This window comes from Ixodes scapularis, unplaced genomic scaffold (assembly GCF_016920785.2).
Source record: "Ixodes scapularis isolate PalLabHiFi unplaced genomic scaffold, ASM1692078v2 PGA_scaffold0__279_contigs__length_252992795, whole genome shotgun sequence".
Classification (NCBI taxonomy): Eukaryota; Metazoa; Arthropoda; class Arachnida; order Ixodida; family Ixodidae; genus Ixodes; species Ixodes scapularis.
Window position 1 is genome coordinate 239,667,601 of NW_024609835.1, and position 24,923 is coordinate 239,692,523.

General features: G+C 47.3%; 1 protein-coding gene across 1 annotated transcript; it reads right to left on the bottom strand.

The window, feature by feature from the left end:
- Nucleotides 1–4,603: 4,603 nt before the first annotated feature.
- Nucleotides 4,604–20,919, bottom strand: LOC8033548. Its single transcript, XM_042291007.1, has 7 exons — nt 20,190–20,919; nt 19,431–20,114; nt 16,385–16,463; nt 16,248–16,333; nt 16,034–16,195; nt 11,550–11,827; nt 4,604–5,956 (listed from the first exon to the last, which is right to left on the bottom strand). The coding sequence occupies exons 2-6, from the start codon at nt 20,023–20,025 to the stop codon at nt 11,604–11,606; spliced, it is 1,146 nt and encodes a 381-aa protein (XP_042146941.1). The 5' UTR covers nt 20,026–20,114; nt 20,190–20,919; the 3' UTR covers nt 4,604–5,956; nt 11,550–11,603.
- Between the last annotated feature and the right edge of the window lie 4,004 nt (nt 20,920–24,923).

Genomic DNA, 24,923 nt, shown 5'->3' on the forward strand with positions numbered 1-24,923 from the left:
TATTGACTCCCAAGTTTTATTCTTCCATTGCTGTGCCTCACCAGTAGACACAACATTTGGGCACAATTGAAAGAAAGAACTGTTGCTGTATTCATCTTCAAAACTCGTTGTCTAGGATCTTCAGTGTTGAGCGTTAGGTTGGTCTGCATTTGTTGTTCCATGGTGCACATGGCCTAAAGTTGTCGGCTCAAACGATAAAGCACGGTAACAAAAAGTAAGTCTGCTTTGTCACTCAAAAAAAAAAATTTCAAGTTTGGAGGTTTTACGTGCTAAACCAACGACTGCCATCTGGCACGCCCCAGCGGAGCACCGAGGGTTAATTTGGACCACCTGGGGATCTTTTGACGTGCAACCGAAAGCTCGGTTACACGGCGCCTTCTCCGCAATAAGCCTCCGTCAGATTGCGGGCACGTCGGCCGGGATTCAAACCCGCCACATGGGGATCCGTAGGCCGGCGCTCTCGCCTCGGAGCCACCAAGGCGGCTGCTTTGTCACTCAAGCATTGTGACCACTTGTAAAGCATGGGCCGTAAAACTTGAAGGGGTGATTGAAGAACACGTCTTTTTCGCATAGCACGTGCATATATCCCAATTATGACTTGCGAGAATGCCGCTTATTCACAATTCGGCTGAACACAAACTCGCGGCACACGGAATTCCAAAGGAACAAAGTTGTTTGGTTGTAACGTTGGATGTAATCGGGGCAGTGCAACGGTTTTAATGTTAAAAGAATTGCCAGTTTGCATTTTTTATATTGTTTATGCAAGCCCATGTGACCAAAAACGTGTCACCTTTCCCCGAGAAACTGCTAATCTGCTGCGTCATGGCAAGGCAAAAGAATTATTTGCTGATTTGCAGCCGCCTGTGGCGGCTACGAAAACTAAAATGACAGCGTGTGGGGGTACGCGGAAGTCAAACCCTGTCCCCCTCCGCTGCTACGCTCGCCGTCAGCCCCGTGACGAACCGTCCTTTGTTTCCATCACTCGCCGCGACCTTCGACAAGGCTAATTCTTTGAAAGTCTAATCGCGGAGGAAGTGGCTGGTCTCTGAAGAGAGGAACCACGGGGAAACTATGTGAACCCCCCAGAGTATGTCACTCGAAAGTTGACATGGAGAGTCGAGAGGCACTTCGACCTTGGATTTGTTTCATTTTTTTTTTAATTAAGAACTAGCTCTCGCAAGAAAATGCGGTTTTCTGTTTTCCGTTCCATAGGTGACGCAGATTAATTTCCGCCGTTAATTGGCCAAAGTCTGAAAATCGTTGCACTACCCCTTTAATTCTGAAGAAATCTTTGAAGGTATAACATTGAACTTCAGCCAAAGCTAGGAACAGGGCCAGAAATGGCCGCCAGGTGCATTACTGTCCTTGAGGGGGCGTTTTCGTTTTGCCAGGCCATTCTCAGTAAGCCACCCGAAATTCGCCATTACAAGTAGTTTAGAATAACAATCTCCTGTATACCTACATTTTTTAACGTCCATAATTGATCACTGTATGCAAGTACCGGTCATCCTTTACGGTATTGATCTCTAACAACAAAACTTAGAAATAAGCTTTTTGTTTTTTCAGACAACACTGTTTTTGCATTTTTGCAAGCGTAAAAAAGTTATGCAATGGACTTTCTCCGAGTAACGAGCGCTGCATGGCGGTTTCTCCGCAAACTACAAATGAAGGGCAGCCCAACAGGACTCCGCATGTTAAACCACACTGACATTGTGCCGTTGTATCAGTTTTCGCTGCTTTTTATACCCCATGCTACTGATATCCAGAAAGAGATTCATCAAAAAAGACTTAAAGGGGCACTGACACCCCAAAGGTCGTATTTATTTTTATTGTCTAAAACGATGCAAGTTGTAGTCATAGACACGCAAAAAAATCCGCCACGCGAAAAAAAATTTTCCCGCGCGCGCGCGCGCCTTTTTATTTTTGGCGTTTGATTTTCCCGCCTCTCGCCTCCTCGCTTCTTTTGATCGGTGACGTCAAAAATCAGGAAATTTAGAAGCTTTGTAGGCGACATCTCTATAACATTTAATTACGGCAATCCTAAAACATGTTTTTTAACGCAATTGCGAACGCACTACGGCCCTTCTTTTTGAAATACCAAAAATCGGGAGTTCGTTGTGGTGCCGTCTCCTGGATTTGTATCCTCCAACGGAAAACAGGCGACACCGCTCAAAACCGGTCCGGCGCAACCCCGCCGCTCACTCCCTTCCTCCTCGCTTTGGGTCGCCATGGCAACAGCAGGGAGTGGTCAAAGGAAGTCGACTCTCAGGTCTCCTCAATTTTTGACGTCAAGGCACCGGCGCCGATCGCGCGGGAACTTCGAATTCGGCATTTGGAAATTGTTTTTTTACTTCACGAATACTGAATTCCCAAATCTCAAATTTTGAGGGTAATGTCCCGGCATCGTTTTCAATCGTTTCGGATAATAAAAAAAAATATGATTTTGATGTGTCAGTGCCCCTTTAAGACTCAGAAAGATAAGCGCTGCCATTGTTGGTCGTGCGGGATGGTGCCCTCCGAAATGGACACGGCAGCAGGAAGTAAGGCCTGGGGAGAGATTGTGCGCATGCGCAGCAGCTTACTGGAAAAAGGTCCACTGAGCGAAAGGGTTGGCAGTGCCTCTACTTGATGGCGCTACTCGCGGCGTTGAAGTTTGACAGCGGTGGCAATATCAAGAGTTTGTTTTGAGGCAAGAGGATTGAGGAATGATAATATTTTGGAGAATGTTGCAGAAAAAAGAATGATTAATTGACTGAGTGTACAGAGCTGAAGACGCTTATACATTAACGAGAAACACTGTCAGTACAACGAAGCGTCACTGCAATCTATTGGTGGCCCATTCAGAGCGGGTGTGAACTTCTGATATCTCTTTCCGGTTGCCAGACTCCCAGCTGTGTTGGCTAGATTACAGTCAAATCTCGTTAATTCAAACTCGAGGGGGACCGAAAATTTGTTTGAATAAAGCGAGGCTCAAATTACCGGGAGTTTCTTCCCATAGAGACGCATAGGATGGGACTTGCATGCTAGTTTGAATTATTCGCAAGTTTGAATTAATGGGAGTCGACTGTAGAGACTCTTAGCCGCTCCATCCATGCTAGCGCCGCCTGTTGTCACATACCAGGCTCTCTTGTATCGTTACAGATTACTTTTGAGACCAGTAGTGTCTTGAAGGACTGGTATATCTAGCTATAATGTAATTAATTTTCTTGTTACTTCAAGAAAAAAGACTAACTAAACAACAGTTGCACATTACTTTTTGAAAAATTAACGCATTAGAGAGAAAAGCTACATGTTGGGCCTCTTCCAGACTCTTGTGAATAGGGAATCACTCTCGAGTTTAGCAGCCTTTTCTGCTAAAATTAGCAGGAAAGTAATGTATGCTTCAATGCTATCATGGCAAATGCAGCAGTAACACAAAATGTCTCGTGCCATTAACCCCCAAAATCATCATCAGTAAGAGGAAATGTATTCTGTGTCACTCGCGCGTAAGCATGACCACTCCAACATTTGCTTCGTGGATGGCATCTTCTGCAATGAACCCTTGCCACATAAGGACGACACCTAATGGCAAACATCCACGCCTACTTTTGGTGCTACCCGTCGTCGGCTTGTTTGAAACACCATCTGAAAGAAAGCCTGCCAAAGCTAGCACTCCAGCACGAGTGGATGGGAAGTTTGTACCTCTTCCATTTGTGACTCCCCGTTTATTCTAAACCACGTGCTCGTTCTCTACCCTCTCACCTTCTGCACACTCTCCCACCATGTGTGCAAGTCTGCTTGCCACTTCGGAACAATATTTTAATGCCAAAGCATTAACTGTCCCATGGAGCAAAGTCAGCGGTCTGTAACCGTCTGTAGCAGCGAAACGGCACCTGAATTCCCACTGACCAAAAGCACAGCAACGCAGATGCTTCGTCGCAGAAGCTGGCGGGGCGCTCAAGGTCAAAGCGGACGCGCCTAAGAAAGAAAACAAAGAAAAGCCCAGCAACGCAGATGCATCGTCACGGAGCCGGCGGGGTTTACTGCGCCCGCGCAGTGAGGGAGCATGATGTCACCGCCGGAGTGCCGTGTGAAAAAGGAAGACTTGACGTGCTGCTTATAGGAATGCGCTGCGTGTAGAAATGCTTTGGGCATTCCTGCCTTACCACAAAGAAGATGGGGTTTTGGGCTATTTCGATATGAAGTCTGGCTACGTTACAAAACGCACTCCTCAAGTGTCGTGTCTGACATGGGTAACTAATTGGGAAAAAAGTTTGCCTTCTATTTCGAGACATCAAAGTGCGATCTGCTGAAAAGTCATTTTTAGTGTACCTCAGTCACGTATTGCAATCTTTAATCATATGCTGACATCTGTAATCACAAATGCCAATCAATGAGTGGCTTTATAGGTAAGCTTAGAACCTGGAAGCTGCATTTTTACATTTAGCAATGACAGCACCAGTAAAACAGTGCTACCCTGTTGTAACAGCCTCACTTAAAAGTAAAATCTTCCCAGCGACTATGCCTAGGAATCGTCTGCTGTATCCAGGTGAAGAAACCTTGTGTAACGGGCACTCTTTTAACCAATGGTACAATAAATATATACGGATATGTGAGCCTTCACTCGCCCATATTTCGTTTTATTTAAGATTTTGAACAATCGGGAATAGAGCAAAATTGAACACCAAATTTCAGAAATTGAAAATTTAAACATATGAACTCCGATAAACGCCGAATTTATAGCATAAAATAGGCTCAGAAAAACGCCGTCTGAATTTCACCAAAACATCAACGGTGGAAACACGGAATCCTAGTCATATTGCACCGTCCCGTTGGCTAGCTGTCTCTTTCGGCATCCTTCCGAACATACTGGGCACTCCGTCACCTTCCTCCGCTTTCTTCGTCCCAAGGCAGCTCTTGGCAGCCTCCTTTTCATCCCCGAATTGCGTTTCTGCCACTGCAAATGTATTCCAATCTTGTTCAGCGGCACCTGGAAAGCTTGTACCTATATCCCTGCTTGTCTTCCACCTTGCATGTTGAGGAAAGCAATCTTCGCTCCTCTTTTTCTTCACTCGTTTATTTCTCCTTCCTGTCTTCTTGCTTCTTCCCTTTACCTTTAGTGTAGGTGTCATCTCTCGTGCTCTTGCTCATCAGCATTTTGTGTCGCACTAACGGGACCACCCTCGAGTAATTCCGGCCTTTTAAGGTTGGCTTTTCTTGCGACCTTCTCTGCCACGTTTCACACTCTTGCCCTGGTTTGTCAAGCCCCAAAAATTTCCTATGCTGTTGCCTAGCTTTTGTCTCTTCTTGGCCACCACACTGCCGCTGTAGTGGTCACCTTCCATGATGCTTTGTTGCCACTGGCACGCGTGTATGGCACGGGAAAATCCAACATCCACTGTGTCATCCACTGGTTCCACGGGTGTGGTGGAGTATCCCTCGAAGAACAAGTGTGAAAAGCACAAGGCCAAGAAAAGCGGCACTGCAAAACACTGCGTCTCCCCGTTTGTCCTCAATTTTGACGTGGCTCCGGTCCTCTCGATGGATGACTTTTCTGCACAACAAGTGAGCTACGAGCTTTTATGCTCGGAGGCAAAACCTGCACGAACAAGTTCGACACTTGCACAATTGTAACGGACAGTTCCATGGTTGCAACTGGCCCTTGAGCGCATGCAAGAAAACTGTCGGGATACCTCCCCCTGCCTGAGCATTGCAAACAAAGAAGGTCACTGTCATGCAAGTGTTAGCACATGCCTTCGGCAGTATGCCAAAGCAGGAACTTGCACTGCTGTCTTGCGAGCCTGACATTGTCTCCAGTTTCTTTTCCAGCTAGTCTCTATCCTTCCGGGGGTGCCTGTAGCAGCTCCAGAGTGCAGAGCCGCAGGGCAAGTAGGGTCACTCCTGGGCACCCTGAAAGGGCACCCCTGGGCACTGCGATGTGCCCGACTTGTGGCGTTTCCATTTCCATCCACGATCTCTGCGCTGCAGAAGAAAGGAGCAGTTCCGGTCTCTGCCCTTCAGACGTCAAAGACTAGCCTGGCTCGCTTGAAAACTTTTACTTTGGTAGCAACTCTGACGGGCTACAAATGAGATGTCTCAACTTACTGCACTTTGCTCGGCCTTACAGTAGGGGATTACTCTGTTTCACCGTAGCTCGGCAAACAATGGAAGCAACGGCCCCTGTAAGTAATGAGAGTTATGGAGTAAGGTGCGGTGGTGCAATGTTTCGTGACTTGCTCCAACGCTCTTATTTGCTCAATGCACTTTCAACTTTCACTGTTCGCCAAGTTATAATGGAACGGAGCAATACCAAACCAAGTCACGAGCACATTGCTTTGAAATGTGTCCTGGCTAAGAAAACAGGAGGGCCTGGCAGAAAGAACAATGCGAGCATGGGCCTTTAGCTTTGGTTCCTCCACAATACCGCTTTAAATGAAATAGTACATAAGGTGCTCCCACTGCACACACAGTGCGCAGTGGGAGCACTTTAAAATTTAACTTAGCTTTCAAAGCTAAGTTAAATTTTTTCAACATGCTGAACTTTGTACAAACTTCCTAACCTTTTTATGGCTCTGTAAGAATTTATCTGATTTCATAGCTCCACTCTACTGACAGTCCCTAATAACTGCCACCTTGGGCACAATAATAATGCCTCGGGTATTGATGGAGTCCCCGCTGAATTGCATTCCAATAGAATCCATGACCACTGTATCCACATCCAGCCGACAAGCGATGCACTTGGAAACTATAATTCACAATTTTCGCAATCTGATTTTTAGAACTTTCTCGAATATGAATAAATGACACTGCACATACAAACGGTGCGAGACCAGCTTGAGCACCAGCAAATACTCTAAAACAGAAACTGAAGCCCTAGACGCAATGACTCTAACGTGGTCTGACGATGAATGGAACGGATATAGTATCTGACATTGGCAGTAGGCGTGCCCACTTTTCCGTACAGCACGGAGAAGGCCCGCCACTACAATTTAGAGGCAATCGCAAGATCCAGAAAGGACACCAGCGCCAGGCTTTAAAGCACGTTGATATCGCTCTCAGAATAGCCATTTTCATTTGTCACCCATTCATTCGCTCGTCCTGTTGATCTCAATGACTGGTCCAGTTTGTCACACGTGGAGCACTGCAACGAATTTAGTACTTTCGGTAAATACTGCTCAAAGTTAATCCTCAACATCCATAACCTACGAAACACAGATTAGGTAGTTTTTCTTTTTACATTCACCAAAATGTCGACTGTCACACGCTCGTATCCAGTCTATGAACTGTATTGACCGTTGTCATCGAAGGTAATCCCCACGATTCCGTCGATCTCGCAATCCCCGCGAATATGTGGACGCTGCAACTTTCTCGACTACGATGCCTGGAACGTGTCTTCGACCGGTGCGTTCACGGTCCTATGCCACTTACACATCAAAGGCGGTCCCGAAGGGGCAACGAATTGTGTCACGGGAGCGAGCTCGTCATGCCGTTGGTTGTCGCAATCTTGGCGGCTGGTTGAAAAACACTGGCAAAAGAGGAAAACGGATGCAAGGGCTGCAGTTGTAAAGGGTGCCCCATCTCGCATTTCTTCGGTTTCCGTCCAAGGTCTGGCTGCAGATCGACCCAGAGCGGAAGGGACGTCCAACTCTGCTGCCCTGCCACTGCCGGAATTGTGGCAGGCAACGGCGCGGCACCTTTAAGACACCACAGGGCGGAAATCGAGAGACCACTTTCGAGGATGTAGTCAACGCGTCAGTCGAAGACACGCTTCAGGCACCATACCTCGACTACGTTGTCGGGTTCTGTGAAGACTGAAAAAAATGCTCCGCTTTCGCCGTCGAAACTAGGGATGTCGCGAACCACCCTAGGTTCGATTTCGAAAGGTTTCGATATTTGCGAAGCGAACTGAGGTTCGATTTCGAAAAATTTCGATATTTTCGTACCGACCGAGGTTCGAATTAGAAAAATTCGCAACTTTCGATCACAGTGGAGTCTCGAATTCGAAAAGTTCGAGGCTTTCACGGTTTCTAAAATTTCGGATTCAAATATTTTGAATATTTTTTTACTTCAGGTTCGATAAATTTGAAGATTTCGAAATTTTTTGGAAATAAAATTCGAAAACTTTGAACGCTTTGAATTTTTATAGACATTAAGTTCGAACAATTCAAAGATTTCGAATTTCTTTCTGCATAAAGTTAGAAAAGTTTGAAGGTTTCGATTCTCTTTTAACACTAAATTAAAAAAAAAAATAAAAAAAAAAAAAAGCTTTGAAGATTTTGAATTTCTTTCTAGTCAAAGTTTTCAAAGTTCGAAGTTTGGTTTTCAAGTTCCTCCACAGTTTCAGTTTCAAATAACGTTTTCATGACTCACTGGTTTTCACGAAATCAAGTTTAGAAAAGTTAGGGTGTGATATCTAGATTCTGCGAGTTGGTCAGGCAATTAAATGAGACGACGAGTGTCCCGGATGTGCTGGAATATTTGCCAGTGCAGAGTGACGTGTGACCATAGATCAGTAATTGTGACCGCCAGCCCGGGGGGGGTCTTTAACCTGCATCACGCAGTAGTGATCACACGAACACAGTTTTACGAGACTCATCCAGTTCGAAACAGTCAGGGGCGAGCAGGAGGTTGAGGCTCAGAAAAACCTTGAAGCGACCTGGCAAACTACTTCGCCACCCCTCGCACGCTGGTAGCAATCCGATCAAACGCCGCCCGAGTGACGCTGGCATATAGTAAGTTAAGTTTGTAATTGTCCTGGAGGTTTATTTTCTGGAACGGAGGAATCGCCTCGCAAAAAGCCGACACAACTCGAGGTCGAGGAGCGTTCTACCATACAAGCGGCGTCGGAAGAGGAAAAACGGGGGGAAAGAGGGTAGCGGGAAAGGGGGGGGGGCCTTGGCTTCAGCCCCTTCCCCCCCTTCCAGATATTTCGGACTGTTAAAGAAAACAATACAGGGAAAGAGGGTGTGGTTGAGCTTATTTTAACCTGAAATTATTTATGCATATGTATAGGGAGTATTCACTGGCGGTCATAGCTGAGCTCTCTGCTGCTTTCTTACCACAGGAGAAGAGAGAGAGGGGAGCGATACTTTTGTAAGAGTTTTGAGTGGCAAGTTAATCTTCTATAATCTTCTAGGGGAGAATAGCAATGTTTGGGGAAGCCTAGGACCTACAAAGGAGAGTCCCGGTGATAAGAGGATTTTTCCTTCCCCTCTTCTCGAGCGGTTGCCCAAGAGCTGACGGAAACTCTTCCCGGGCATGCGCTGTGAGCAGTTACCTCAAATTGGGCGTCCAGTGAATGTCGCTCTTCACTGCATAAAAGATTGCGTAGATGGTCATTGTTAGAAACTCGTTGTCAGAAGGCACTACTCGTCACACGCTTAGTGGTTCGGAAGTTCAAAGCTATGTCTTTCCGACCTAAATACCTGTGCCAATAGTAAAAAAAAAAATAATAAATAAATAAATAAAAAATGAATAAATGCGGGGATAAAAAGCTGGAGAAAAAAAAAAAACTATCGAGAATTTGCCGGAAGTGTTGTATTCTTGCATATTCAGAGGTTCAGAACTTCGAAACAAGTTTCTTTTACCAAAATGTGTACAGGCTAAAAGAAACACGTCCCAGGAACGTGAAGCGAAAAAAAAAAAATGGTTTTGAACACTATTAGAAATCTCCCGTGAGTTAATTTATTCTTTAACGTGAAAAAAACGATAAATACATTATTTTGTATTCTGCAGATGGCAATGATAGGCACTGTCTGTGGTGTTAATTTAAATGCGATACCTCAAACAACTTAGACGAAAATAAATATCAAGTTTAGGGCATAATTGCATGTAGATACATGTTTGGACATTTCTTCGAAACTCACGTTGAATAACAATAATCACATCTTAAGACGGCACTTACCTAGGCTATACATAGATCATTCTTAAAAAGTGTAACATCTCTACCATAAATAGCTTCGGCTACAGTGCGCTTCAAATATGGCACAAACAATAATCGTCAAAAACCCGTCGTCCTTCCTCGCCCCTTCAAGAATTTATTTCTTTAAAACTAAGCATGCCAGAACATTGAAATAAACGGCATTGTCTTTCGTAAGGAACGCAGCACCGCGTGTAAAAAGTTCGAGAAAAAAAAAAATCACGAATGTACCTCACTACTTGAATTCAAATGAAACCGTCCGCCGGTCATTCGAAGTTCGACGAACGTCAAACTTTTATTCTAAAAGTTCGAAGTTCGTCGAACTTCCGACTTTTCAGGATTCGAAAGTTCGAAACTTTTCAAATTCTCTTGATAAATAAGTTTGAAAGTTTGAAATTCATAGAATTTCTTGTTCAGTCAAGTTCAGAAGTTCGACAAGCATCAAACTTTGCAGCGCAATAAGTTAGAAAGTTCAAAAAAGATCGAATTTTTAGCGTAATAAGTTTGACGGTTCGAAAAGCGTCGAACCTTTTAGCTTAACAAGTTCGAAAATTCGACTTCTGTCGAATTTTACGATATAGACAATTCGAAAAATCGAAATCTTTCGAACCTTTCGAACCGCTTGATTCAATCATCGAAACTTCGATTCGAAAGAAGTTCACGGCATCCCTAGTCGAAACTGCACTGCACCAAAGAAGCTCCCAGGTCAGTGGCGTCGCGTGCGAGTACACTTTTGTTGCACTAGTGACCAGAAGTTTGTGTAAACTGCACAAACGTTCCAAACCAATACTGTTGCGCTGCCCCCTTCATTGAGAAATTAAGCGGCCCTGCGTTAATCCACGGTACAATCACGGCGATAGCTGCGACACATCATGGCAAAGTTGTTTGGCGTCGCTCGCGTGAACAAAAGCATTCAGAACCAAATAGAAATCTGACCATTTTGTTCCGTTTTTCTTCCAAGGCGTGTGGACGCATCTCTCGGCACGAGCTTTTGGCATTGACAGTGCAACGATGGCATTTTGTTATCGTCTATTTCTCTGTATTTTTATAGAGAGCGCATGCAGTAGGCGTCGGATACTGGAAATTTTGAACGCTTTTATTCCTTCTTTGTTCCGGAGCCTGTAAAAGCACGTCTCCCAGCATGAGCTCTTAGCAATTACAGTGCTATAACGGCGTTCTGTTATCGGCTCTTTCTCCATACTTCTCCAGAGAGTGCATGCAGAGGGCACCGGGTACTAGAAATTCTGAACGCTTCCGTTTCTATTGTGTTCCGGACCGTGTGAACACGTGTCTTCCGGCACGAGCTCTTGGCACTGACAGTGCTACAATGGCATTTTGTTATTTTATTTTTTTATTTTATTTTTTTCAGAGAGCGCGTGCACTGTGCATTAGGTACCACAAAAACCCCAAAGCACAAAGCAGGTTATTAGCGCCACGGCGTAGCTAAGCGGTAATGTCTCCGCTCCGTATGCGGTGGACCCAGGTTCTATTCCTGTAGGTGGCGGGCAATCTTATTCGAGAAATTCGCAACGTCGACGACGGATGCCCTACATCGCCAACAATGTCATCATCAATAGACATCATTTCCACCAGTGGGAAGAGCCCATGACAGCTATCGCTGTAGAAGGCTGCATCTGCACTGGACGCTCACCTGTGCGTTGATTGTCGGCAAGGCGTACTGCTGCGGACCGGTCGGGGGGTGCGTTTAGGGGCGGGCGTATCCGTCTGCCAGGGCGCCCATGTAGGCCGGCCAGCGCTGGCGCTCGAAGGGCAGCATGTGGGGGCAGCTGAGGCGCACCCGGTACACGGTCATCTGGCCCATGGGCCGATCAAAGGGGTCGTAGGAGTCCTCCTCAGAGGCCCCGTCCCCCAGGCACTGGGAGGCCGCCAGGGCCTCGTACGCGTCGTGGTCCAGCCCGAACAGGGGGCCTGAGGGAAGGGCGCGGGCCGTGAGCTCCTCCCCCTCGCCGATCCTCCCAGGCCGGAAGCTGCCGGCTCGGCTTTTTGCGGAGACTACTGTAGCACAAAGTAACTGGTTTTTCCTTTTAGCTGTCCAACCTTAAAAGTTGCAATCTGCCAAATAAATCTGAACCAACGAAAATCAAGCGTTTTTCATAGTTTATCAGTTCTACCGGAACCAAAAAAAAAAACTTTGGTCAAAGTGGGAAGTCCATTAGCTTGTTCATGTCTCTGCTACTAGAGCAGTGGTGGAACCGACAAATGGTGATTTGGAGCAGCTCTTGTATCAAGAAAAAACAGGTTTTGGAGCAGAGATTCCCACCTTTGGAGGAGAATATTTTGAGCTTTCAAGTCAGAAAATTGCATGTAGTATCTTCGAAAGCTAGCCCGTAGAAAGAGTACATGGAGTGTTGGGAGATTATTTAAAGTGTCGCACCTACACGGGACCTGGTCGCCACAGATATTTATTTATTTATTGAACAATTATATGACTGTTAGCTTTCAGATGTCTCAAACACTCTGCTATTACGAGTAGGGATGGGCAAATAGAGGATTTTGGGTCTGAAGCGAATAGTGATTTTGGCCAAATAATTTTGAATCTAATAGTTCTAATAGTACAAGCAACAAATACCACAAGATATGTTTAAACTATATTTTTATACTGGCCCTTATTTGGTATTAAAAGTACTGCAATTGTTAATTTCAAGTGTACAGAGTTCGGGAACACGAAATGGTCTAAATGGACGGAAGCTTGCGCCACCTGGCCGAAAATCCAAGCCGAAGTATTGGGAAAAATAAAATAATTCGATATTGTCGAATACTTAAATTTGATTTGCGGTGAATGCCGAATAGAACAGAATTTGATCGGCTATTCGTAATAACCAAATATTCGCCCATCCCTAATTACAAGTACCGATGGCGTCTTCCACCTGTGTTTGACATAAAAATGATTTTGGCTACTTCGTAGGGTTTGTATCATGCTGCTTTTGCTCATATTTCATCTGCTATTGTTCATAGAGCAGCTAAGTGGAGGATATAGCTACTTTAACCAATCACAATGAATAATTATTCACTGCAATCGATGTGAGCACTGTTCGTGCAAAAATCAAGAAATCTTCGTTAGGCACGTGCAAATAATACATTTTGGGTTTGAAGCAAATTCAAAGTGAATAGTGGTTCTGCAATTGTCCAGTGATATCTGGAAGTTACCAAGTTTTTGCGCCGATCACGGAGAGAGGGTCTAAATATAGTCATATGTGATATTTATTTCACTGAGAGATGCCTCAATGTTGATTAAATCAATTATGAACATTGATACGAAACTTCACACCAAATTTCGCAAGTATGCATGGCAGGTCCTGTCGTGATGGTAATGTCAGAGTTGCGGGCATTGACTTAAGGGCGATTCACACACTTGCGTTGGGCCTGACTGAGTGCAACTGCAACCAGTCTTGAAGCCTCTTGCAAAAGCTTTAGATAGGCCGCGCAGCAGCGGTGGCGGTTGCAAGCTACATAAAACTCTGTTGCCATAGCAACCAAAAAAAAAAAAAAGCTGGAGGTACACTTAAGCACTTCTTATGAGTTGTGAATGCGAAAGCATAGAAGCCCCTCCGACGTTGTGGATGCTAGAGGCGGCGCCATGTTCGTAGGCAGCGAGACGGGCAGAAGCACCGCCGACGATGTGGATGACGGAGGCGACGGTATGCGGGTCGGCAACAAGATGAGCAGAAGCCCCCGAGCGCGCACCAACATGTCCGTTTTAACCAGCACGAGACCCGTAGTGGCATGGGGTTGTGGCGGTTAGTTTTATCGATGCAGGCGGCACTAGAGTTCCTCCGTAGGCTCCCTATTGCGCGTCTGTTTTCCATGTGCCACCACGCCGCTATTTGTTGAGATCCGATCACTTGAGGACCCGGATCAAATGCTGTGCTGAAAAGTAGATGTTACCCGCGCCCCGGCGTACGTTCCCCTGCCTTGAAGCATGCCACGTGCCTTAAATGCGCGGTGCCACTATTCGCCAAATTCAGTCACGTGAGGACAGGGTCAACGTGCCGTGCAGGAAAGACGGTGATACAGGGATGAATGCGCAACTCTGGCTTCTGTAGGGAGCCTATATAGGAACTCTAGGCTGCACTAAAGCCCTTTCATGCTTCAAAAGTAGTGCAAGGTGCGTGGATGCACGAGGCATGTGCAACAAGCAGCCTTGCGAAGATTATGACGGCACAGCACAGCCCTGAGCTAGATATTAGACGCCATGTTCTTCCTGGAAGGGGCGCGCGCCGCGTGTCTCGAGCATGTCAACAACAATGAATGGCGCCACTTTTTCCAGGATAGAGGGGCTTTAGGCTGCACGGACACGCAGCGCCATCTGGCGGCGGTCACTGAAACTGACGCGCGCAGCGGCTAATGGAAGCCTCGTCGCCGTGTGCCAGCCAATGGGACCTTTGGGATCAGGGAAACTAGGTGCCGTTTTCGCGCTTCAAACTTATGACGTCGCCTCGTTCCATGGGACAGTTAATGCCTTCGCGTTAAAAAAGGATTAAGGCTGCAGACATGCTTGGTCGGACTCCCGCAAAGTGTGTGAACCAGCCTTTACTCCTGGATTTGATCAACACGATTGATAATGCATACAAAGATCATCCTCAAAGAATTGGGCTTCCCTCAATACCGTAGATGTTGTTTTTCTTAGAACGAAGTTGTTTTTGCTGAGACTGCAGTCAAAAGCTAAGGTGGCTCTCTTTGCCTGATGTTACGTCAGAGTGTACGCTGTTGAAAACGAAAACGCTGTCTGTTATGCGTGAGCAGTTGGGCTCTGTTTAAAATTAAATAGCTTGTGCGGTGGAAGAATAAAAATTTGGGTATTGTGCGGACGATACTCCTAAAAGCAAATGACAATATAATTTAATTATTTTCTGAAAGACAAAATTTTATTGTATAATTCCTCTAGACGAAAATTCAGCTGAACTCTCGAAGGTTGCTCCCAAGCTTTTATTGACTCCTGATGAGCTCCGTTAAATTTAATCTAGCTATATTCATAGACTGTGGTCTCAGAAAGTCAGATACCTACATTGGGACTGCAAGTAAACAACAAATATTATCTAAAATTGAACCTGCAAAGTAGTTTAGCCATACTTAGTTGAGGGGATTTATAAAGGTTCTTGCTATATGCAAACATTTTCTTCGATTCTGAATGAAAAAGAAAAAAAAAACAAGCACAAATATTGAACACAGGTTGTCAGAACATTGCTGCCTAAGAGGCCTAACATATACCCTTGCACAATAGCCACAGTTAAATTTTGGAGATTTTAGGTGTGCGCATACACTAGACCTTTTTAAAGGTGCGTTTTTCGCCTAAGCGCGCGGCTCCACTGCGGGGAAGCGAGTCGTGAGATCACAGTGTCAGCTTCGCGGGTATTGCTTCTCTGCAGTGCACCGTGCTTCAAGAGAAGCCCGCTTAAAGGGGTTAATCCGCCACGATCAACACTTTGAAAAGCATTAATATGTATCGGCAACAATGCAATGGCCAGACACTTGCAGTTTCCTTTTCGAGAACAGCTCTCTTTTGGAGCAGACATGGCTCAAATAGTGCACAAATAACAGCCTTTGGAGCAGCACGTAGCAGGTTGTTCGTTCTGCCGCAGTTTTGCTCAATTGGCGCAGCAGTTCCACCACTGTTAGAGGGGCCATACTAATGCGTCCCATCAGAAGGCAGCAGGGGAGGGCGCGACAGCCAACACGAGAGACAGCTTCCCGGCAGACTGAGTTTTCTAATTCGCATATATTCGAAAATTCAGTCAGCTGGGAAGCCGTCATTCATGATCAGCTGTTGCGTGCCCTCCCCTGCTGCCTTCCTGTCCGGTGGCGCACCTGGTGTTCTGCGCCACGGCACAGAAAGAGGGGTGTGGCACAATCTTTGATTGGATTTATAATAGGAAAATCATCCACTCTAAAATGTAATGTCGGGTTTTTTAGGATGCTTAGAGCCCGTAGATTGAGTTATGACAATAAATAGACAATCTCAGAATCCACTCGATGGCCCGCCCTTTAACCTTCCTGTTCCGAGCGTCTGTCGACCATTTTGCTCTTTCTTTTTGCTCCTCTTACACAAAGAATGGCGATTGTAAGAGCTCTGTGTAAGATTGCGATTAGCCCCTCGCATCTGGACAGGCTACATACTTTGTGGCAGAAAGCGCTGGTCCTCTTGCTCACGCAGCGCATCGAGGCAGCGCCTCTCGGCCGGCGAAAGCGCCCTGGCGCTGCTCGGGTGGAACCAGAAGGTGGCGAAGGCAAGGTCCACGCTGTGCGCCGAGTGTGGCCCCAACGAAGGCAGCAGGGTGCCTGCGAAACACGGGTGTGGGGATCTCGCCTCCATGCCCGGCACCCCACTCACCGGTCGAGATGGTGCGCTGCACCCCTCCTCCGTCGTGGGGACCCACATGACGCCGCCTCCGCAATGGGATGTCACCTGAACGGAACCTGCGAGGAAAAGCTTCTGGCTCATGCTTACGAGAAGGCCCCAAGGCGTACCCTGGATGCTCCTCCAGAAAGCGGGCGCCGATTGCGGTGAAGTTGGGCAGCCCTGCGTACTCCAGGTCCCTCTTGTCGTCTGCGGGAATGAAAATAAAAACAGGAAAATTGGGCCAGGGAGGGACCTGCTGTCATTGCGATGGACGAGGTGACGGGGGACGAGGGAGCACGAAGGTGGTCATGTGATCCTTGTCACGTGACTGCACCCTGATGACCTGAGAGACAGGTGTCCCATGCCAACAGAGAGGAGGCTGTGCTACTATGGAAGGTGGGGGCTGCCAATAGAAAGGTGGAATGTTGTACAGAGAAGGCAGGGCATGTCGCTATGAAAGGTGGGGCGTGCTGGTATCGAAGGTGGATGTGATGATGTGGATATCATTAAGGCGAAAGCCTTATATGTCTCATTGTTCAGTCGACCGAAAACACGTCGGCGACACAAAAGGTACCAAAACGTTTACGTGACCACTCAGGCGAATTAGAGGAAACGAAATTAAGAAGGATGACAAAACAGAATAAAAGGAATCAAAGTGAATGAAGAGGAATTAAAGTGAATTAAGAGAAATTAAAGAGAAGTAAGAGTAATCAATGGTAATTAAGAAGGACTATAAAGCGAATAATGTAAAAAAAGAAAAATCTGAAACAAAGTACATCGTGTCTGTCTTCGATGCATCGGCGCTTGGGCTTTTACCTTGAAGTCATCTTAGTGATAACATAAGAGGCCCTGCAAATTTTACAAGAGGGAAGGAAAAGGTGACGTGAACAAGTGCATGAGCGAGTGAGTGCAGAACAGCCAGCAGCCAGGACTGGGCGCTTCAGACACATCCCAAACTAGGACTGGGCTTCCAAGTCGTAGGCAACAACCAACGCTGGCTTGACTACACTCGGGCTAAACTGATTCATTGGAGAGACGTCAACAGCGTGCCAAACCTTCGATCTGTGCAATACCGAAAAGCAAGCAAGAACACCCGCAACTCGACGCTCCACCATAGTCCAGCACCCACCCCACAACGAAACCTCACGGCCGTCGCAGTGAGACTTGTTGTCCAATTTTTCAATCTGATCCGGACATCTTAAATACGCCGATTTCTTGCATATATTTTATTTTGAGATTTAGTTCTTTCCTTATATGATATATTGCCAAATTCCTAGGTCTCATCTCTGGCTTTTTTAACATCCTTCTTTGGCATTTCAAACCTTTTCAATACAGTGGCGTATGCCAGTAGAAAGTTGAAGTGTGTCACAATGGAAGTTAGGGCATGCAGCTTAGAAGGTGCAGGTGTGCCAATAGAAACATGGGAGTGTGCCACTATGGAAGGTGGGGTGTGCCAATAAAAAGGTGGAGTATACCGCCATGGAAGGGTTGGTGCACCACTATGAAAGGTGGGGTGTGCCAATTAAAAGGTGGGGTATACCGCCATGGAAGGGTCGGTGCACCACTATGAAAGGTGGGATGTGCTCCTATGAAAGGGAGGGTTTGATGCTAAGGAAGGTGGGATGTGCCACTGTGAAAGGTGGATGTACTGCTATTGAAAGTAGGGTGTGAAGCAAGGAAAGGTGGAGTGCGATGCTATGGCAAGTAGAGTATGATGCTATGGCAATGGCAAATGGAGTATAATGCTATGCAACGTGAAGTGTGCTGCTATGGAAAGTGGGATGTGCTACAGTGAAAAGGGGGATGAGACACTATGGAAAGTGGAGTATGATGCTATGGAAGATGGGGTGTACTACTATGGAAAGTGAGGTGCTATGCCACGAAAAGTAGGGTGTGATGCTATGGAAAGTAGTGTGCGATGCTATGGAAAGTGAAGTATGCTTCTCTGGAAAGTGAAGTATGCTTCTCTGGAAAGTGGGGACTGCTGGAATGAAATGGAGGTTCGACACTATGGAAGGTGGAGTGTGATACTATGGAAAGTGGAATGTGATGCTATGGAATGTCGAGTGTGCTGCTCTGAAAGTTGGGGCATGCCGCTATGGAATCGGGGGGGGGGGGGGGGGGGGGGGGGGGGGGGTGCCGCTATGGAAAGTGGGTTGTGCCACTACGGAAGGTAAGGTGTGCCTCTATGGGAGGTGCGGTGTGCCTCTATGGAAGGTAAAGAGTGCCACTATAAAAGTTGGGGTATGCCGCTATGGAAGGTGGGCTGTGCCACTATGGAAGGTGTGGTATAGGCAGCTGTGGAGGATAAGGTGTGCCACCACAAAAGTTGGGGAGTGATGCTATAGAGGCTAGGCTATGCCACTATGGAAGGTGAGGTGTGTCACTATAGAATGTAGGCTTCGAAACTGCAGAGTACCACTAAAAAGGTGGGATATTCTGCTAAGGAAGGTTGGGTGTGCCACCATAAAATGTGGGGTGTACAGCTTTGAGAGGGGTTTGATAATAAGAAATGTTGAGTGTGCTGCTATGGAAGGTGGGGTGTGCCACTCTAAAATGTGGGATGTGCTGCTATGGAAGTCAGTGCAAGCAGCTATGAAAGGCACCACATGCAAATATAAGAGGTGGGTGGCTCTATTCACACCCAAACTGACAGGGCAGTGGCATGTGTTAGATGAACTAGTCATACATTGTCTCTTTGACACGTTATTGCACTCTCGGCTGTACCAACACGCACAAAGCGCAGTTGGGTGATGGTGGGAGGCTGTTGATTGGCCCAGCAAACATGTCCTAAAACTGCCCATCAGTTTTGGGACGAATAGAGTACGTTAGGTGGCACATACTCATAAGGAACCCAACTAAAAATTCCCATCAAATCCAATTGGAATTCCAACTGGTTTAATTGGAACCACTCGGTTTTTGTGGGTTCCAACTGTAAGCACACTGGTTAATGGGTCTCACCAATTGAAACTATTTTTCTAGTTGGAACCTGAATGGGTTCCAAATAATTTCCGTTGGTTCCCAATGAAAGTGACCAATTGGTTGTCCAAGAACCTAATTGGTACCAATGGGAAAATTTCAATTGGAACCTAATGGGAATTTTTAACTGAGAAGACAACCTGCACTGTTACAGAATGTGGAACATGCCATTGTGGAAGGTGGCACAGTGCTCACCAGAGTCATAAACCAAGATGCCCGGCGGGTGGGTGACACTGCTAAGGGCGTAGAGGCGCGTAAAGAGGGCGTCCTTAAAGCGCAGCCGGCAGAAGTCCGCCCGGCTCTGCTGGAACACGCTGGTGCCCTGGGCAAAGCGGAAGGGCAGCGGCCGGTGGGTCCCGTGGCAGTCGGAGAGCCAGTAGAGGAAGAGGTCGCGGCCCCGGCCCTCCAGGCTGACGGCCAGTGGGGACGCCTGGGTGCCCACAGCGGCCCGCAGGGGCCTCGCGAGCAGTGGCCTGCCTGTGCGGCCATCCAGCACAGTGGTCTGCGAATAGAAGTAGACCGGGAAGCCCGGGCCCGTCTGGTAGGTCACCATAACGTCCGGCGTGTCGTCGCCGTCGAAGTAGCCCACGGCAGGTGTGCTGTACGACTCGGACTGCGGGAAGCTGTGACTCCAGAGGCGGCGGAAGGTGACGCCATCCAGGGCCACCACCGTCGAGTTGAACATGGCTGAGACCACGTCTGCCACGCCGTCTCCCGTCACGTCCACGAGGGCGGGGGGCGTCATCACGCCCTTGTCCGGGTCCGTGTACACGGCCCTTGCCCGAGACATGTGGCCGTCGAGCAGGTCGCGCAGCCGCAACCGCCACAGTGACCCGCCGTGGGTCTCGCCGCCCGTGCCAAACAGGAGCACCTCCGTGCCTGTGAGGGACCCCCCCTTCGAGCCTCTCCTCCAGAGTGCACTGCCTAGAATGTGTCTTTGACGTGTGCATTTACCATCCTATCTTGACCATTCGTTGAAAGTGGTTCTGAAGTGGCAAATTGCATAAAGGAGAAGGCGTGTCAGCTGTCGGATGTCACAATCCTGGCGGTTGACCGTAGAGGTTTGGGAAAAAAGCATGAGCAAGAGTGAGCATCGCTGTCAATGCAGCATCCGAATTTTGTCTGTTGTACAGTCAAACACCTTCATAACAAACACCACTACTAGAGAAACGCCCGTTTAACAAAAAAAATTAAGTCTTGGCCAATCTCTATGTGTTCAATGTGTTTCTTTCCGCACAAAGCAAAAATGACAGGTATTACGAATTTGCTAAGTGAAAAGTAATTAATTTCACGTAAATTGTCGCTCTCAAGTGATGCGTGTAGTAAACAGAAATGCTGCCGCAGCGGCAACGGTTAAAACCGCCTCCGCGCCGCCTATGTTGCCACCACACCGTGCATTCTCAGTTTTGGGTCTGAATACAGTCAGACCTAAATGTAACAAGCTTCTATGTAACAAAACCCCCGATGTAACGAATTACATAACTTTTTCTAACCGTAAGTCTATGCACGCCATGTATTTTTGACCTCTATGTAACGAGGTCCCATTGGCCGGAATTTCGATGTATAACAATGTTTCATGGACAATCCGTCGCAAACTTTCGGGTCCCAAAGGAGATTTTGGGAAGCACATGCGCTGAAACGGGCCGCCGATAAAGCGCAAAGAGTGAAAGGGGCCGAATCTAGCAAGTGTAGCGAGTGTGGTGTACAGAACAGTCACTAGAGGAAACTAGAGCCGCCGCCATTTCATCCGTGGGCTCCGTTCGCGCTGCATAGTTTGTTTAGAGGCCGAACTAAAAGTGAGCGTTTCTCGTAGTCCTGGGCGATAGAGCATTGAAGGCGATGGAGCCGCCCCCGACTACATTGACTTCGACGACTTTCTATGTGCGAACGCTGCTGCCATGCGACGGAGGAGGTGACCGATGAGGCGATAGATAGCGATGTTCGTGGGAACTTGCAAGACGGGGACAACATCGAGCCTGATGAGCAAGACACCTGCAATGAGCCCAGTAACCGTGAAGTGGTGGACACGATCAATGTCTTCAGGTTGTTTGCAAGTACACAGCAAGAGGAAGACGCGATGCAGGCTGTCTCGCCATGCAAAAGTCGTGTGATACCAATAATAATGCCAAAACTGGTCCAGAAAAAGTTGACGGACTACTCTCAATTGAAATAGAGGCGTCCTCAGCGAGTTTTGTGCACCCGAGAAACATTTGTGGGAACTTTCTTTAACATTAGCCCCAAATTTCTATAGAGCGAAATTTTAATATATTGAAGTAAATTCCAAATTTTACAGACTTCGTTACATTGAGGTTTGACTGTAATTTGTTAGTGAGCGACCTTGAATCTAGATGGCGCTATGTGATTACATTGCTGCATAGGAAGCCTGTATGCAGCAACGTAGCGGCATCTTGAGACAAGGTTGCACATTAACAAATTATCTAGACTGAAAACTGAGCATGCGAGGCGCAGCGGCGGTGGAAGCAGCGTTACAAAGGCGGCGCTGCACCTCCGCCATGCGCTATTGTCCACGCTTGTGCATACTTTTGTTTTGCTCATGTCATTGAGTATGCGCCACACCACTCCAAGACAAGTTTTTTTAATAAGAAAGCATTAACTGTCCCACAGAGCGAACCGGCGTTATCAGCTTTTGAAGCCGCGCCAAACGGCACCTAAACTCCCGTCCCAATGATGCGAAGCCTGTCATCTGTAGCAGCAATTTTATACACCAACTCATGTTTACAAACAAACCTGAGCGCCCCTAGCGGACGCCACCGGCGCCGCGCATGCGCGGTGGATGGTGGGCAAGAAGCCCACCGTTGCCCATAAACAAACGATTGAATTGCGTTGTTGTCGGCGTCGGTGGGAGTCCCCGCGCTCTTTTTCGCGTTGGAATCGTTGATTCTACGTCCTGCTAACAATGTCCGACTACTTGAGCGGCTTCAGCAAAACTAACGAGGCAAAACTTTGCGTGAATAATGTGACGTGCGGCGATTCATTTCATGTGGACGCCGCAGAATGGGCGCTAAAGCCTGACTCCCACGATGAGATTCTGCTCGCCATTTTCAGTCGCGACGTCGCTCGGACTGCAAAAGCGAGGACCGTAGCCAAGATGGTGGACGTCGATACTGAAAACCGCAAGTAGAATCGGGCATTACAAGTCGTTGATGGCCACTGGTAACAATGATCAACATCTTGTATCTGTTTACACTTAGCCTAGTAGTTACCTCAACCAATCTTCAAAAGTGTTTTGAGGTCTGCACTTAGTTCTTATAGCAATTACCGGGTCAACGTTTTGTTTACGGGCCGCTGTCGTTTGAACGAGTTGACAACAAAAAGCAGCCATGCAAGTTTGAAAGCGCATGACGACAGTTCGAACGCATGGAGTACGGGCAAGAAGCACCACGTCCCGCGTCAACAAACCATTCGAATGTCACGTTGTCGGCGTCTGTGTGAGTCTGCATACTCTTTTTCGCGTTGGAATTGTCGATTCTACGTCGTCATCGCAATGTCTTAGCACTTTAATCGCCTGAGCGAAATTATCGAGGCTCGTTACGCAGCTAAGCTTTGAGTAAATAATTTGACGTGCGGCGATCCATTCGCATGAACGCCGCAGAATGGACGCCAAAAACCATGATGATATTCTTCTAGCTATTCTCGGTCGCGACGTCGCTCGTGCTGCAAAAGTGTAGAAGGTAGCGGCAATGATCGACGTCGATACTGAAAATCGGAAGCGGGAACAGACCAAGCGTAACAAGTCGGTGATGGCCACCGGTACCAATGATCAACATCTTGTATCTACTGTTCACACCGAGCCTACTTAAGTCTTTTCAGGCCTGCAATTACTTCTTATTGCAATCACCGGGTCAAAGTTTGGTCTACGAGCCGCTTTTGTTTGAACAAGCAGACGACAAAAAGCAGACAAGTTTGAAAGAGCAGACGAAAGTTTGAACGATCAGGCGGCCGTGTGAATTTGAAGACGCACTGAACCCGTGGGTGGTCCGGACAACTTGGCGGTTTCTTCTCGTTCATGATGGAACAAAGCAAACACATCTGGCGACCACAAAGTGTTGCCCGCACACGCAATCGTAGTTCGACAGTGTCTGGTTTGCCCTTTTCACGGCTACTATTCACCTTCTCGGACGAACGGAGGGGGCAGAAACACATGACAACTGATCTTCAAACCTTTCCAGACTCTCTTGGTAAAGCCCCCGTCGCAGCATTTTGACGAGAAGGCAGGTTTTTTGTCTCGTATCTTCTAAAGGAACACAAGAATGCATGTCTGGCACGGCGACTTCTGCCCACCGCTCCAGACCGGAAGTGCGACCGACGCGCCACCACCGCGGCGTGACATAGGAGAGTTGAGTTTGTGTATAAATAAGCTCCCATTGGCTGGCGCGCGTCATAGTTTCAAGGAATGAGGCTCCCATTGGCTCTCGCGCAGCATAGTTCCAAGAAACGCCACCAGAGAAGCCCTCTGCATGGCGGCACAGCGGCCTGGCTGCCGGTAAGAGGGAGCAGATGGCTGCCGAGCCAGCAGAGCCCGCATGGGCAGACTCTGGAGTGGCTGCACGGCCAAGCTCAGTGCAGCGGGGCCACTTCACGAGCGCGCGCTTGGCCATCGGCCGCTACCTCGACAGTAGCGAAACGTGGCTGTGCACGCCACTACACTGCAGATGAACTAAGTGAGCGGCAGAAGGACATTCATGCTTTCGCATTCACAACTCAAAAGTGCTTAAGTGTACTCTGACTTTTTTCAACACTCTGTCCGTGCAATGCACGCACTCGTTTTCTTATATTGCGTGTATGTCGGGGCATTTGAGAAGACTCGCACGAGCGAAAGTATACACACTGTAAAAGATTTATTTTTCGCGGGCTCAATATTTCGCAATTTAGGTCAAAGTTGGAGTTTTGGAATAATTTGCGGGTTCTAACTTTCGCGACATGGTGGGATCGCAATATAAATTTTAATCTGTTTACATTTTACCGGAATTGTTTGCTGAACTATTTTTCGCAAAGTGTAGACGATTCGCGAAAATTAGGTCCTTGTGAAAAGCCGTTCCCAGTATATAAAAAAAAAAAAGTCGCAACTTTTTTATGCTATCTTGGCATTTGTTCAACCAACATGCCGATCTTGCTCGATCGAAGTTCCAAACTGTTCCACCTTGGAGCGATAATATGCGTTCGAGGAAACAACCTTTGACTTTACCCGCTCCTACGCCATCTAGTGACTATAGATGCAATCGAGAGCAGCGCAGCTGCTTCGAGAGCTTTGTCCAAATGACACGTGGCGGCGCAAGCCACCCACCCGATTTAAGAAGGGCCAAATTTAAACCATCGGCAGACGCCTTCGCTATGTGATCAGGGGTCGATGTCGGTGTCTCGACCGTAGACGACAAACTTTGCCCGTGGTTGTACTGGCAGTATGACCGCTAGCTTGGCGTCTTTAGACTGTGTCATGCAGTAGTGAGGACAAAAACGCGTGCCAATACAATTTTTATTTAGAAAGAAAAGAAGTGGTAATCGAGCCTAAAATGCCTATACCCGTTTTCACCTCAAGAAAAAAGCAAGTTTTGCGCATTATTCATACGCGACGGGAAGTAGTTCTCACGAGATTTGGTTGTCGGAGGAAAAAGCAATATTTTTGTCGTTTGGAACATGTACGTCTTGATGAGATACCGTGTATCTAAT